We start from the raw sequence: 15,745 nt of genomic DNA, 5'->3' as shown, positions 1-15,745 counted from the left end.
TTACTCGTTTAAAGGTTTAATTGTATCAGTTTGCAAACGGTATCCTTTTCCATTGCACATTTGCACTTGAGTCAAGATCAGCAATGAAATAATATATAGCAATTATTAGTTTTATTATTATTTTAAAAAATTCTTAACAAATAACAATGTATTTCTCTGTTTCTTCTTGTTTCAAACACTAATACCGATCCACACACTCCTCACAAATACATGACTTGTTTATTATTTATAAAAAATAAGTGTATTTTTCGAAATTGAAATCATCTTTGATAACCAGAGTGATATTTTTTCTTTTGGGGCTTATTTTGCAAAAAGCTAATTTTTTAACCAAAATGACAATTTACTTAGATAGATATTACCACCTTTATTTTAATAATATCAGTTCTATATAGCAGTTTTTTCTTTTAGTTTACCCCAAAGGTTAATATACTTTTAAGGGCCCTACTTCTAATCACTTCCTTAATCAATTCCTGTATTTATAAGACTCTTAAAACCATGTGCATTCGATTTAAATTTATATTTATTAATATGACAAGATAAAGTTGGATAATATATATATATATCGGGTAATTGATTTTTTTTTCTAAAATGATAATATAAAATTGAATATACGTGTTGGGAATGTACTTGATAATTCAATTTAAATCCATGAACTTTTTTTTTTCATTTTCTTTCTTTTAGGTGAACTTATTATTATTTTTTTTTTCATTTTCTGATTTTCTATTTTTGGGATCTCTTATGTCTGAAGAATCCACAACTTTTTTTTCTTTTTACCTCCCCAAACGCATAACTGAAACAAATTGGCGAAAAAAAAAAAAAACTCAGACACACTTTTCTGCTTACCTTCTGGAGAAACGCTGCGACAACAACCAAGCGGTGGGGTCAGCCAGTGGAGGAGCTTCGGCGACTGTGCGGCGAGTTCGACGGTGGTACTTCGTTGGGTGTGATTTTTTCTTTCCCTTTTCTTATGTAAACTTCTTTGGATGGGTCTGGTGTCCGACTATGATGATTATTTGATTGATTTATTAAATTATGTTTTTTTGTTTGTTGGAGAAGATAGTGCTGAAAAATTCTTCTGTGCTTTTGAGCTATGGATTCAGTGTTCAGATGATGTTTCGCAGGGTTTTAAATGATGAACTCCAGGTGTTTGATAAAAGTTCTGTAGGGATATTGTATCAAGACATATTGTTGAGTTCATTTGTAACAAGAATGAGTACAATAACGTATGCATATTACGGTGATTGTGTATTAGTAGTAACTAACATAACAGGCTTTACAAATTACTCTCATCACATTGCATCTTATCGTGTTATATTGCTGTAGTTTGTTGTTTGATTGTGCTATTGGGTTAGTGTGGTGGTGAGGGGTAGGAAATGGAAGATATCAAGCATATTGAAAGGCTCTATGAATAAAATAGGAAGAACATGTTAATAAAATCATGAATTGAGAAGATAAAATAAAGAGGATCTATTATTTATTTATGTATTGTTCTTAAGTATATTTACTAAATACAATGGGAATTTGAAGGGGTTTGGTGGACAAATTTTTCTTCCAAAATGGAAGTTATTGACCTAATTGCTATATAAGTACTGCAATTAGGTCAATAACTTCCATTTTGTATGGATTCCACCAAATGATCCAAAGGTTTAACTTGTTGCACCCTCACTTTACAAGGATATTCACTTTAGAAGATCCATCAAAGATTGAGTGCTAATGTGGATAATTGATTTGAACAAGTGATGTAGTTGTTGTTCATCACATGAGTCAATCACCTTCTTAGCCTACCATTCCAAAACAAAAATCACCACAAGCATGCTAGTTTTGAATCTATCATAGCCTTGCATCCGATATTGATTCTACTTGCATTCCATCTTTTTTTGTTGGTTTCATTTCCTTTTTGCAGTGAGCAGCCATGGCTCTGCGAACAGTGACTCGAAAGTTGGGCAATAAGTTGTTTCCTCTCTTGTCTTCCACATCCCACCTCCATTCGCATGCCACCAGTTTTGGTTGGTTTTCACTTCTTGTTCTCTGCAAAGAATAGTGTCTTTTATTCTTTTATAATAATAAAGTTGGACTTTTTCCTTTTCTTTTTTCATGACACCGATTTGTAATTAATACTTTGTCACGTTTCACTTTCAGGATTCAAGGAAGTGAAAGAAGAAGAAAAGGCTGCAATGGTTGGGAATGTCTTCTCAAACGTTGCTTCTAACTATGACCTCATGAATGATCTCATGAGTGCCGGGTTGCACCGGTTGTGGAAGGACAGGTTACATTCTCATTGCTGCCTTTCGGTTGTATTATTGTTTCCTAAAGTTTAGATTCTGAATCCCGTTGCTATTAGCATCTGACATTGAATAAAATCCTTTGTTTTCTACTCACATCTCAGACTGGTTTCAAAGCTCAATCCTTTTCCTGGAATGAAGCATCTTGATGTGGCTGGTGGCACAGGTTCATAACTCTACTTTCTACAATGTTTCTGTTCTGAGCATATGAATATGAAGTAAATTCGGATCTGTTATAATTTATATGACATGAAGGGGATAACCCATGTGAGATACTTGTGTACCTGGAAGATATCATAGACTTGTCCATTTATTTAAGGGAGAGACGTTTTAGTTCATGAGGCACTTGTCACAGTGAAGTCTACCTGCTCCGAGTTTGCTGATCTGTCTTTCTATTTCTTTTTTAGCTAAAGCAGTTTTTAGTTTGCAGCATACTCTTAAATTTTTATTCATAATGGGCATTTTACTCGTGTTCTTGTTGAATGTCCAATTACGAAGTGTACAGGAAGGAATTGTTTGTTAGCTGGCTGATAGTAGTCAAAAAGTATACATTATTTGAACAATTTTAATGTTGCAAAAGACTCATTACGGCAATACATGGCATTTTAACTTTGTTCAAAAGTAAGCTGTGTGCGCTTCATGTTCAATTGTTTGTTTGAAGTTTCCATGACGAACATAATTATGCAATGTGTATTTTTATTTAAAATAAAGCTTGCTTCTCTAAGCAATATTCTTGTTGGTATGGATTTTAGAGGAATAAAGTGTTGTTACTGCTGCATATCATCTTTGCTATGCTTCATTATCCTTTATATCAAGGATAAGATTTCATGATTTTACAGGGGATGTTGCTTTCAGAATCTTAGAAAGGATAAACAGAGTTAAGCAAAGAGGAATTCAACGTGATTTTGAAGATATATTAGAGGCAGAAACTAAGATATATGTGTGTGATATTAACCCTAACATGTTAAATGTTGGCAAACAGCGGGCCTTGCAGAAAGGTAAATGAGAGTGCCTTACAATGTCATTAGTTATTTCTGACTTTTATAAAGGACTTTGGTTCTGCATACTTGTATTTATGTGAAGTGAATTTCTGCTAACAATAATAGGTTTCACTGAAGACGGTTCCCTTGTATGGGTGGAGGGAAATGCTGAAAGCTTGGGATTCCAAAATGATTCAATGGATGGTTACACTATAGCATTTGGGATACGGAATGTCACACACATAGAGAAAGTTCTCAGTGAAGCTCATAGGTAGGCTTGCATTTTTTAAAGATGTTGTAACTTGTGTGCCATCGCAGCTTATGGCTACTGATGGAAATGTATGGTTTATCACTTTCTGGGTTGATCATTTTTGACAGGGTACTGAAGCGTGGAGGCAGGTTCCTTTGCCTTGAACTTAGCCATGTGGGAATTCCTGTATTTAAAGAATTGTAAGTATCATTTGCTCTGTTTTGCAAGAATGCTGCATACTGGTTGTTTCCTTCCGAAAAAGGTGATAGAGTAGATATTGATACAAGAGAAAGTCTAGGGGGCCAGCAGATTTTGTGGTTTTTAGCCATCAATGATGTTTTTAATGGTGTGAGATTGCATCTAATGGTGTAGAATCATTCAATTTCCTTTTGATGGTTAAGTGCTGGCCAGAATTTAACAAAAGTGTTGGCCCCCTAGTGCTCCTCTTGATATAATGCATGCTAAATTTGAGAAATAAAGTTGAACAAAATTATTCAGTAATGAATGTAATCAACGCATACACTCTATGGAATACATATTCCATATTTACATAGAACTGTATAATTTCCTCTTGCTTATAGACTTCAAATTTTGGGTAAGAAACTAGTGTATTTGAAAGTAGAAGGAAACTAGATAACATATATTTACAGAGTGGGTGAGATGTCTTCCAAGAAAGATGGAAGAAAAGAAACGAAAATAATGAGCCAGCTGAAAACTTACAATCCTTGCATGCCTTCCTTGCGAATTAAATCTTCAATGTTCTGCTATTCATCTTCTTGCAGGTATGATTTATATTCTTTCTCCGTTATTCCATCTATGGGAGAGATGGTTGCTGGTGACCGTGAATCTTATCAGTACTTAGTTGAGAGTATCCAGCGTTTCCCTACACAGGTTTTCATTCTTTCATATATTGGTAGCTGTTGATGTTCTTACTTCTTTATCAGTTGCACTTGCTAATGGATCTCTTAATTCTTCTCAACATGGCTGGATTTAGTATACAGTGAGCCTGTATTTTGTGTTCGGAAAAGATGGGAACCAGGTTTTGAGTAGGAAGATGGGTCGTAGACCAATGAGATGATATTCCACATTTCTTTGTTACATATGATTTAATTTTAGCAAGCTGCGTTCCCAGTTATTTAACTCAGCATTATCATCTGTTTTTCTACCATGGAGCTTTATCTTCAATTTTTGAATATTTGCTTATGCTTGCATGTTTATGTATTATCATACTAAGCATTGTGCAGAATTTGCTCTGATATATTCATGTCTAGAAATTTTGCTTATGGGGGATTATCCTAATTATCCTATTCTATGTTGAATTTGCAGGAGAAATTTGCATCAATGATTGCTGATGCAGGGTTCCAGAAAGTAGAGTATGAGAATCTAGTAGGGGGAGTGGTTGCCGTCCATTCAGGGGTCAAAATCTGATATTTTCATGACCTTTACGCACATGTATCTAATAATTCACAATCCTGATCTTCTAAAATACAAGTAAAATACATCTGAACCATTGATGAGAAAATTAGTGGTTTCATATTTAATAAGCAAAATTATATGCATAACTACCCATGTCACATGAAAGTTGAAACCATTGATTTTCTCATTAGTTCAGACATTGCAATTTAATCCCTTATCCAATAATTTATGGATCTTTCTGAGCTGCTTATAGGCATGGATGCCGATGTCAAGTGTGATAAGTCATCATCTACTCAGAGAAGAGTGACTCTGTTAGAATATGTTCTTTAATTTATGCGGTCATAGTTGGCACTTGCAATTCACAATTTTGGTGAGAATTTGTATATAACTTTTTTTACTTATGTTAAATTCTTTACCAAGAAGATAGAAACAGAATTGACGTTTGGCATGTTTGTGTTACGAAAAGAAGAAATGTCGTGTGGACGGAATTCATTTTAGAAAGCTGTTAGAGAATCATCAAAATTTATTATTTTTTACTATTAATTAGATATCAATATTTAAAAATGTAGGTTAAAGTATATTGTTGAATTATTAAACTAAAGAAATTGAGTTGACGACTAAAAATAATAACAAAAAATAAAATTTTGATAATGTTCTAACATTTTTCATCATTTTATGTATGTGTAGACTCGAGTTATTATTTTGGTAATTTATTTTGAACAAGTGGCGTATTAATATATATTAGCACAAAAAAGGAGAGAAAAAACTCTTAAGATATTTGTTCAAGTACCGATAAAATCTCATCTGAACTTTAAACAGCGATTGAAGTAGCCTTACTTTTTCATCTGCATATATGTAATATTGTGGTTTTTAGTGAGTACAATTAGATTAGATATTCATGATGCATGGTACAATTTTCTGATCAATTACTAATATATAGTGCAAAGTCACAAGCAATTGAGTAGTAGAAGCAACAAGTACCATACCATTCTAACCAAATAAGTGGAGAATAATTTGTACCAAAAAAAAGGTGAGAATAATCCATTCATTTCTATAATTATTTTCTTATAAAAAATATAATATAATATATACAAGTGGCATTATTAATTTATTATTATTCCAAATACGAGTAGTAAATAATAGTACCTATTACCTTCGCTTTTAAAATATCGTACAATAAAAAAATGAATAATATATATTCGGGAATGAATTCTCTCGATTGTTAAAAAAAATTGAAGGTGTAAAGTGTGATCTTTAATCCTTCATTGCTTTCTTTTTTATATTTATTTTTGGTTTTACCTATAAAATTAATGATAAAAGATCACACTTTACTCTCTCAATTGTTAAAAAAAAATTGAGAGAATCCATTTTTTACGTATTTATTCGTAGAAATATGAATAAATATGATGCAATAATTAATAGTCATTAGTCTAATTTTAGCTATAATTTTATTTAAATACAATAAATTATATAAAATTTTAATCTACATATTAAATAGGTATATACAATAATATAAAAAAAAAATAATTTATTCTCTGTCTTAAGAATTGCCTAATTAATCTTCACAGTACCACTAGTAGTATAGAATAAAAAGAGGCAAGAAACAGGGGCGCAAAAAGAGTGGCGTCATTGCGTGCACAAAGCTCACAAGCCATCCCTCTAACGGGTCCCACTCAGCCTTCTTCAAACGGATAAAGTCAACAAACAAATCCCTCTCTCGCTCTCTCTTTATTATTCTTTTCCCTCCTTTCTTATCCACCTCGCTCTCCGAACCCATCGTACTCGCCACGTGCCCTTCTTACATTGCTTCGGATCCAGCTTCGGTATCCAGCCACGTAGCACTTCTCTCTTCCCCACCCACCCTCACCTCTCTCACCCACCCAACACACCCACACAGAAACACTCACTCACTTCCTTCTTTCTTTTTCTCTGTTTTTTTAACTCCCTTTCCTTTACACTCACTCCAAAATTTCTCAGTTTCTTCTTCTTTCTCTCAAAACAGGAGAGAGGATCTGCGCGCCTTCAAACGATGTCGTTTTGAGCTTATCGCCGATCATGTCAAGGTGAAACTGTTACTTAGCTTTTTCACCATTTCGTATTCTCTGCTCCGTTTGTTTTCGCTCCAAATTCTGCTTCCTTCTTTCATTTTTGTTTTCAAAATTTTCATCGCAGCTTCCAGAAACTTCTTTTCACTTGTGTTTTTTTTATTCTTACGTTTCGTTAGTTATCATCTGGAAATTTCGAAGACAATCTGTGGTCTGTGGAGTATGGAGACTCTGCTGTTTGATCATGGCTTCTTACTTCGTAGATCACCATATCTAGCTAGTTATTATTCAGCTTGATCATTTATTTATTTTTCTCTAAATATTCGTGTTCATCGTTGATGGAACTCGGAGCCTCTTGCGATTGGAAACAAAATCGCGCTGTTATTATTGTTAGTATTATTTTAAAATTTTGCTTCATTATATTACTGTAATTTATAGCGTTAGTGTCCTAAGATTCTGTATTTTCACGTGAATGGAACCGTTCGAAGAGAATCTCTGGAATATGGAGCATCGTGCGGTTGAAAAAAACAAATGTATTGCGCTGTTATTAACTTATTGTTGATATTAGTTTAAGAGAAAGATGTTAAATGTTGATTATGATGCGGTTGCTGTAATTTTCAAGCTGTTAATGGCTTCAGTGTGAATGATCAAGTATACTGAAAACTTTTTCATCTGTGCTCTTTCGCTCTCTGTGTCTTTTATACAGGGTGACGTTGATTGCATACGTTCATTTTTGGTTATTGATTAGAATATACTAGTGTTCTGGTGCAATTTCTGTGACAAATATTGATTACAAGATATTTCCTGGATATGGGGGGAGCGTGTTCTAGGAAGCCCGAGCGGGATTCTGAAGATAGTCCATGTAGAGGACTTTCACGAAGATTTTGCAAAAGTGGGAGTTTGAAATGGTGGACATCCTCGTTCGCTTATCCTTCTGTAGATTTCCATTTACGGAAAGGAGATTGTCCATCGCTGTTGGAGTTGTGCATCAAGAAAATAAATGAGGTATTGTTCAAGAAAATGTATCCTTCACCGATGGACTAAATTTTGATATAATCAACAGCAATTTTTATTTCAACAGGATATTGACAGATATAATTCATTTTCTATGCTGCCTCGGGATATAAGTCAGCAAATTTTTAATAAATTGGTTTGTTCCCAACGCCTAACCAGCGTTTCCCTTGAAGCTTTTCGAGATTGTGCGCTTCAGGTATATACTTTTAATTAACTCTGCCTCTGGATTTCTAGATATTTGTGCGCTTATGATCTAAAATGTTATCATGCTGCTTTTTTTACAGGACCTTGACTTGGGTGAATATGCCGGTGTTAATGATTCTTGGATGGATGTCATCTCATCACAGGGTTCATCATTACTTTCCGTGGATCTTTCTGGGTCTGATGTCACTGATTTTGGGCTGAGTTACCTAAAATATTGTGAAAATCTCCTTTCCTTAAATCTAAATTACTGTGATCAAATCTCGGATCATGGACTGGAGTGCATCAGTGGTATTCTTCCTTTTCCTTCATGGAGTCTTTGTTATGGAATCACAATAATTGGCAGTTATTCACATATTTCCTATATTTGAACTTGGTTGTTGGTCCCCTGATACCTGGCATTTGTTTTTGGTGTTGTGTTTGCATTGGGCGTTTAAGTTGTTTATCAAATATTTAAGTGCTTATTCATCAGCCACTAACTGAAGGTTTATGACGACTGTTATACTATATACCAGGTCTGTCAAACTTGACAAGTTTGAGCCTCAGAAGAAATGATTCAATATCTGCTCAAGGAATGAGTATCTTGTCTGGTCTTGTTAATTTAGTCAAGTTGGACTTGGAGAGATGTCCTGGGATTCATGGAGGCCTGGTTCACATTCAAGGTTGGTTATCAATCCAATATTTGTCTAAAAAGTAGAACATTACTGATCAGTCTTCTTTGGTTCTCTTCAAGTACCCCCTGTTTTATTAGTGTTCAAAGGATGTGTGAATTTTCTATTCTAGCTGTTAAACTTAATTAATTTGTACAGGTGCTAATGTACCTTCATGATGCTGTGTCGTTTTCTACAACAATCGTTTGCGTATTTCAATTTTAATTGACAAAAATTCCATCAACGATGTGGAATGTAATTTATGGATCAGCCAAGTAGTGTAACGATTTTTAAGCCACTGTCCACCTTTTAAATTTGTTGAGTACATTGAATATCTAAGATAAATATGTTGTTTGAGATAAGGAAATATTGATCTTCTCCAGAAGCAGGAATTGATATACTCATTACACTCAGAAACTTTATGTGAAATAAATAATGTCACCCTTAAAAATGGCCTAATCTCTATTGTCCATGTTAATCACAAGTTGTGTAGAAGGAGAATAACAATATGAAGGAATTCTATTATGCTGGTTGTGTTAATGTAGCATGGATGGAAAACAGAAATAGATTTCCTTGAGACATTCAATCCAATCCAATCCAATGATTTGTTGATAATTTTCAGGTTTAACCAAGTTGCAATCACTCAATATTAAATGGTGCAATTGCATAACCGATTCTGATATGAAGCCTCTATCAGGTTTGTTTCAGCTTGCTTCCCTTTGATTACAGTTGCTGAAAATTTTAAGCATATTCTTCCTATTTTCAGTTAGTGTGCATCGTGTTTCTGCCATTACACATTGTTTATAAACTTTATATAATTGATAGCTGCTTTCTAATAAAATTAAAAGATGTCTATTCATACTGATAAAATGGGATGCATTGTACTGGTTCATTTTATTTCCATCCAGCAATGACATTGCTCCAATGCATTATGGCAAATGATGTTTAGCTGTAAGGTCTTTTTTTCTTTTTTGAACTAGTTGCCAATTTCAAAGAGGCTATGATGCCATATCAAAACCTTTGCTCCTGAAGGCTAATGAGTTCAAGTGTGTGAATACTTTTATTTCTCTAAGAAAGAACACATTGCAACTGTGCTTAACTACTGTATAATTGTCAGTTTGATGTGTACATATAGAAGTATAGTCATTGTTGTCTTAGTCAACACATGGTTCAATGATTAACAGAACAATGTATTTTATTCAATTTGCTTCCAGAGTTGGTGTGTTTGGAGAGTCTTGAGATTTCTTGCAGTAAAGTCACTAATTTTGGCATCAGCTTTCTAAAAGGTACTTCCTGTTTCCTTGTATTATTGTGGTGTTTCAGAACAATCAGGATTTTTTATTTTATAGGTTCAACCTAACATTTTCATCTTCTTCCATGGATTTTTCTTTGTTTTCTGTTTTTATGTGAATATATGGTTATAATTCTGAATGCAGCTATCAACTAATCAGTTTGTCTTTTCTGGGGAAAAATTTCAGTTATATATGCAATCTTGTGCTTCATTTCTTTGATGTAGACTTCAGTTGTATAAATCATTCTTGGAAAAGTCTCTTTGTTTTTCCTTTTGTCCTTGTAATTTCTGAAGTTGATATTGTTTTAGTCAGTCAGTAGACATGTTGCAGTGTGAAATATAAACCTATATACAATACTAGCATCTCAGCTTGCCAGTTTGAACAGAATTCTTGAGTTTCAGTATTTCATAATTATCTATGCTTCATTAATTTTCGATGATGTCCTGGTTCATTTCAGGATTGCAAAAGCTTTCCTTACTAAACTTGGAAGGGTGCCTTGTAACAGCTGCATGCTTGGATTCTCTTGCAGGTTTAATTGCTTGATATACTTTTATGCTTATTACATTGCCGATCTAGAAAATTGGCCGCTTTATTATATTCCCTAGAAACAATACAACTATACAACTACTAAACCTATAAACCAGCCAGCATATTTAAGGATATCCTGCAGTGGTGCCATTGTGAGAATGGTTGAATTCTTGTCTTCTCTCTCTAGAAAACTCTGCATCACCCTCCAAAATGATACTTCTGCACCCCACATTCCAAGCAAATAATAAACCCTCCTGTTAGCTCAGCTCTATATTAAAACTTCAGAGATGCAGATTTGTCAGTGTACTGCTGCTGTAAAATGTTTTCCATCATGTTTATTAGTATATATTATAGATTAATATGTCCTTGTTGTTTCTTGCCAGATCTTCCTCTCTTGTCAAACTTGAATCTTAATAGATGCAATATTACCGACGACGGCTGTGAAAAGTTTTCACGTAAGCTGTTGGGACTTGTCTATCTGCTATTTTTGTTTGATAATTATATATTTTAAAATATGCTCATCTGTTTCAAATTTCTTGTACCATAAGAATTATTGTGGACAAGGCAGCCGTAGAAAACTTTTTATTTTAACTTTTGCAGGGCTGGAAAATTTGAAAGTACTCAACTTGGGATTTAATGATATTACTGATGCATGTTTAGCACACTTGAAAGGTGAGAAAAATATGGACCTGCTCTCTCTCTCTCTCTCATAACCCATTGCAGAAAACACGGTTTTTGGTCTAACTTTCTGTGATTCCATGATTCGATATAATAATTTAATGAGAAATGTTCAATGCCCGCAATAGTCCAGAACTACTTCTTTTTTCCTGTAAATTTTATGTCACGAGATCCAAGTATAAATAGGCTAAGTTCGTATATGATTTATGACGGGATGTAGTGGCGATTCATTTGATCCACGTAACTGACTGCTTGGGACAATGTTTTATTGTTATTGTTGTCATCGTATGTGGCAGTCCAACTCAGCAGTCAACACTTCCAAATTATCAATTAGATTTCAAAAATATAGGAATGAAAATAAATGAAAATAGAAGTATTTACAATCAAAGTTCAAAAGATTTATTACGGAGTTTTTTTTCCTTAGCAGTATTGACAAAGTTGGAGAGCTTGAACCTTGATTCATGTAGGATTGGTGATGAAGGGTTGATCAACTTGGCAGGTAGGTTCTTGAATATTTTGTTTGTTTCTGGATGAAAATAAAAATGTTGCGAACAAATTTTGGGAAAAGTGAAAAATAAGTAGCTTGCACCTTTCCTCTCGGTGGCATAAATGTGTCCAATATAAACTCAAAGAATGATGCCTTACATGTGATTTGTCATTGGAAATGCCACTGTCCAAGGGAAAATATGACCGACTTTTTTGGCCTATGCTTTTTAGGCCATAGGCAACTGAAGTGCTTGGTATTGTCTGATACAGAAGTTGGAGATACTGGGTTACACCATTTGTCAGGTTAGATATGCTAGTTCCTTATTACTTGTTCTATTTGTGTGCTTTTTGGTGGAAATAACTGCTTGTATTTGTAATGATGTCAGTTTTGATATCTCAACATGTTTTCAGAGATACTAACAAATTTTTTTTCTCATATATCAAGTTGTTGAGGGCATGTAGGACCTATTCTCTACATATGTAATTGTGTTTTCATTGTATTCCTCCTTACAAAATTAGCTTCATCCTTCCTTTCTCCATTTTAATGACTGGGAGGGGGGAAATTGAGGAAAAACTGAACTTTATTTCAGTTGATAAATATGTATTACAGCATGTGGGATTTTCTTGTATAACAAAGTAATTATTACCTAATAATTGGCAATCAATGGCTGATACTAATGTACGTGTAAATTACAACATTAATACAAGTTATCTGATATGAAAACTCTACACAATATTGTACAGTTATACGCGAAATGCAGTTGTAATAGCTCTCTCCTTCATGTTAAATACTATAATGTATAATGGAAAGCTATGCTTTATAGAGGAATCTTGTTTTTTGCTTTGCTTTTTTAGAGGGGAACCTTTATCCCCCAATGTTCTGTGATTATCATTGCCGCAGACTCTTAACAGTTTTTTATTATATCATTATATATTCAATTTCTCTTAGGATTGTCTGGCCTGGAGAAAATAAATCTGTCATTCACTGTGGTTAGTGATAGTGGTTTAAGGAAACTGTGTGGACTCACATCTCTTAAGTCACTTAATTTGGATGCTCACCAAATTACTGATGCTGGACTGGCAGCCCTTACAAGTATGTGTTGATATGGATGTACTACAATTCAAAGGAATAACTCTATTTCTGCAAACTCCTATTCTCTTCTATCTAATTGATTTGCTATTACTTTTTTTCCCCACTCATTGAGCTTTAGTGCTTGTTTTGGAGCCATTATTAAAAAAACATCTTTTTAAATTTTTTTTATATGTGTGGGAAAATATTTTTAATACAAGTACAATCACTAGAAAAAGGTAAAACAAAAAAAAAGATATGTTTTTGAGAAGTTATAATTTTCATTTTCTGGAAAAAGATATTTTCTATAATATGAAAAAAATATGTTCAAGGGTAAAATAAGAACATTTAATATTCATCCTAATGTAAAAATTTTTGAAAAGATAAAGTCTACATCCAAAATAAAACAATTTTCACTTCAGAAGTTCCTTTCAAAAAAGATCTTTTTAGAGAAGATCGTCCAAACAAGTCCTTAGAGTACTTTGTTTCATGATCTTCTAAGCTTAATGTTGCAGCATCCATAGTTCTCACTTTACTGATGCAGGTTTGACTGGGCTTACTGACCTTGATTTATTCGGTGCCCGAATCACAGATTATGGAACAAATTATCTGAGAAGTATGTCTAATGTTACTTAAATATGTTTCAAGTTCCCTGGATTTTTAGTTTTCACATGACTGGAAGTTGAAATATGACTCTCAGTTGATATATGGTCCTGTAATTGTTTTCTTTGTTTCTCACCAAGTCTAGTTTTAATTGTTACAGTTAAATTGCATGAACTTATGAACTTGGATTCTGTGAAATTCAAGTAGGAAATGTTTTTATCTTAAATCTTAATTGTGAGAGCATGTCCTATAGGACATCTGTTTGATCAGATCACTTGATATCAGTTAGATGTGGAGCTCGAACTCTCTTCCTCCGTCTCGCACGTTTCTAGTTTGGAAAGGATGATGCACCTTCTGGGCTGATATAACTATAAATTTGGGATGCCTTCTTTCTGACAAGCTCCATAAACAATTTTAGTTTTAGTTCCCAAATATATATTGTATAGACTTCTATGCTAGTATTAAATCTTTTGCTGCTTCTGTTTGATTCCATTTGGTTATACTCGAAGTTTACCATTTTGCTCAACTGTATTATATTACAGAATTTAAGAACCTGAGGTCCTTGGAGATATGTGGTGGAGGATTGACTGATGCCGGTGTGAAAAATATTAGAGCGCTTTCTTGTCTTATGTGCCTAAACTTATCACAAAACTGCAACCTTACGGACAAAAGCCTGGAGTCAATTTCAGGTATGCAGTGCCATTGCCTTCAGAAACCCATGACTGCATTTTTTCCCCTTTGTTTTCCACTTTGCGTAAATACTAGCATGAAGAAATAATAATAGTAATAATAAAAAATAAGTGTATTAGTATGCACTATTGCACTAACCTCCTTTCTTTTTATTAAATGTGTGTAATATTAACAAACAAGATGGTAAATGCCTGGCATTATAATTAAGAGGTTGCGGGTTTGAATCTTAGAAATAGCACAAATATGTTTCTACATTATGGAAGGCATTTTAGGAACAAAATTTGTGTACCAAATCATCCCTTTTCCCCAATTGTATAGAAATATAAATTTTATAATAGACGAAGACAACAAGCAATAATAATAATAATAATAAAGTGGGCTTGGATAGATAAAAATTGAGCGTGATGTATTTTGAGGTGTTGTGAAATATGCAGACTCTGGTGGTATTATTTCGTTGCTCAATGTTTGTGCACTCAAATTTCAGGGCTTACTCGATTAATCTCTTTGAATGTTTCAAATTCTCGCATCACCAACTCTGGTCTGCAGCATTTGAGAACACTGAAGAACTTGAGGTCTCTGACATTGGAATCCTGCAAGGTGACAGCATATGACATAAAGAAACTAAGATCAACACACCTCCCGAATCTGGTCAGCTTCCGGCCAGAATAGGTAGTTCGGGGAGGAATTCTAATCTGTATATTAGTATATATGTAAATATGGTACCAACATCATATTAGGGAGGAACATGGAAAGACAACCTCAAATCGTGTATAGGCTTATTGGGCTTCATGAAAAGGTGTGAATTGCCTCTGCTCTGTGAATATGTTATTTATGAATTATGATGTAAAACGATGATTCTGGGTTGCGTTAAGGTGATGGGGGGTGTGTGGATAGATTTATAATCCTCTATCGTCTCTATGCACACCTACGATACCTTTATAATTGAATTCTCTTTGCGTTGTTGAAATGTTTTAGGTTGTGATTTAAAAGTTTGCACTTGGAAGAATAAACATATGAATAATATTTTTTAATCTTAAAACCAACCTCATTAATAGTATATGTAAGGGTGGCAAATGGGTCTAGACCCGACGGGTCGGCTCGCATAACCGTCAAAAAAGGCGGGTCGGGATGAAAAATTGGGACCGATAAATAGCAAAAGTCCGCCTAATTTCACCGTTTAAATCGCGGGTTTTGGTGGGGTGGGGTGGATTTTTCCGTCGGGCTTAATGTTTTTTAAATGAGGGGATATTTTTACAATTTTTTTTTATCAAAACTTAACTTTTTTTAACCTTACAAGAGTATGAAGATAAAAATTGAGTGGTTTAGATTATGTTTATGTTACTTTGGAGACAATATTTATAATTATGTTTCAAATTATGTTTATGTTTATTTTGCTTTGGAGAGAATATTTATACTTTAAGATGAAAATTTGGTTTATAATTATGATTATTAGATATTTATAGTTATAAAGATTTTAATGTTTATGAATATAAAAAATATAATTTTTTTATGCCTTTAAAAATTATAAATTATATATATTATTTAATAGAGTGGAATGGGG

General features: G+C 33.7%; 2 protein-coding genes across 14 annotated transcripts; both read left to right on the top strand.

Moving 5' to 3' along the window:
• The first annotated feature begins 617 nt into the window (after positions 1 to 617).
• Positions 618 to 5,429, top strand: LOC107618882 (S-adenosyl-L-methionine-dependent methyltransferases superfamily protein). 2 transcript variants are annotated; one of them, XM_088499548.1, is made up of 9 exons: positions 618 to 941; positions 1,904 to 2,006; positions 2,140 to 2,266; positions 2,387 to 2,448; positions 3,122 to 3,280; positions 3,389 to 3,533; positions 3,641 to 3,712; positions 4,295 to 4,403; positions 4,839 to 5,429. In XM_088499548.1, the coding sequence occupies exons 2-9, from the start codon at positions 1,913 to 1,915 to the stop codon at positions 4,938 to 4,940; spliced, it is 870 nt and encodes a 289-aa protein (XP_088355674.1). In that variant the 5' UTR covers positions 618 to 941; positions 1,904 to 1,912; the 3' UTR covers positions 4,941 to 5,429. The 2 variants fall into 2 exon arrangements, with proteins under 2 accessions (XP_088355674.1, XP_088355675.1); XM_088499549.1 differs by lacking the exon at positions 618 to 941 and adding an exon at positions 1,117 to 1,223.
• Positions 5,430 to 6,603: 1,174 nt separating this feature from the next.
• LOC107617727 (Leucine-rich repeat family protein) lies at positions 6,604 to 15,151 on the top strand. Of its 12 annotated transcripts, none has more exons than XM_016319572.3 (16): positions 6,604 to 6,991; positions 7,680 to 7,978; positions 8,055 to 8,183; positions 8,272 to 8,479; positions 8,704 to 8,850; positions 9,461 to 9,535; positions 10,053 to 10,124; positions 10,588 to 10,659; positions 11,042 to 11,113; positions 11,259 to 11,330; positions 11,764 to 11,835; positions 12,054 to 12,125; positions 12,772 to 12,915; positions 13,436 to 13,507; positions 14,037 to 14,183; positions 14,669 to 15,151. In XM_016319572.3, exons 2-16 carry the CDS (start codon positions 7,784 to 7,786, stop codon positions 14,851 to 14,853), a joined length of 1,734 nt encoding a protein of 577 aa, XP_016175058.1. In that variant the 5' UTR covers positions 6,604 to 6,991; positions 7,680 to 7,783; the 3' UTR covers positions 14,854 to 15,151. The 12 variants fall into 12 exon arrangements, with proteins under 12 accessions (XP_016175058.1, XP_088355670.1, XP_088355669.1 ...); XM_088499544.1 differs by having other exon boundaries at positions 6,803 to 6,991; positions 7,804 to 7,978; XM_088499543.1 differs by having other exon boundaries at positions 6,803 to 6,991; positions 7,804 to 7,978; positions 11,761 to 11,835.
• The last annotated feature ends 594 nt before the right edge of the window (positions 15,152 to 15,745 follow it).

The sequence above is a fragment of the Arachis ipaensis genome, chromosome B9 (genome assembly GCF_059453495.1).
Source record: "Arachis ipaensis isolate K30076 ecotype BB chromosome B9, ASM5945349v1, whole genome shotgun sequence".
NCBI classification, from domain to species: domain Eukaryota; kingdom Viridiplantae; phylum Streptophyta; class Magnoliopsida; order Fabales; family Fabaceae; genus Arachis; species Arachis ipaensis.
The sequence above is the reverse complement of the archived record's forward strand: the minus strand, read 5'-3'. Positions and strand labels throughout refer to the sequence as shown.

Coding starts and splice junctions, on each gene's coding strand:
- LOC107618882 (XM_088499548.1), top strand. CDS start 1,913: ATGGCTCTGCGAACAGTGACTCGAAAGTTGGGCAATAAGTTGTTTCCT. Junction 2,007..2,139: donor TTCGCATGCCACCAGTTTTG/GTTGGTTTTCAC, acceptor TTTCACTTTCAG/GATTCAAGGAAGTGAAAGAA. Junction 3,713..4,294: donor ATTCCTGTATTTAAAGAATT/GTAAGTATCATT, acceptor ATCTTCTTGCAG/GTATGATTTATATTCTTTCT.
- LOC107617727 (XM_021112224.2), top strand. CDS start 7,784: ATGGGGGGAGCGTGTTCTAGGAAGCCCGAGCGGGATTCTGAAGATAGT. Junction 7,979..8,036: donor GCATCAAGAAAATAAATGAG/GTATTGTTCAAG, acceptor TATAATCAACAG/CAATTTTTATTTCAACAGGA. Junction 14,184..14,668: donor AAGCCTGGAGTCAATTTCAG/GTATGCAGTGCC, acceptor CTCAAATTTCAG/GGCTTACTCGATTAATCTCT.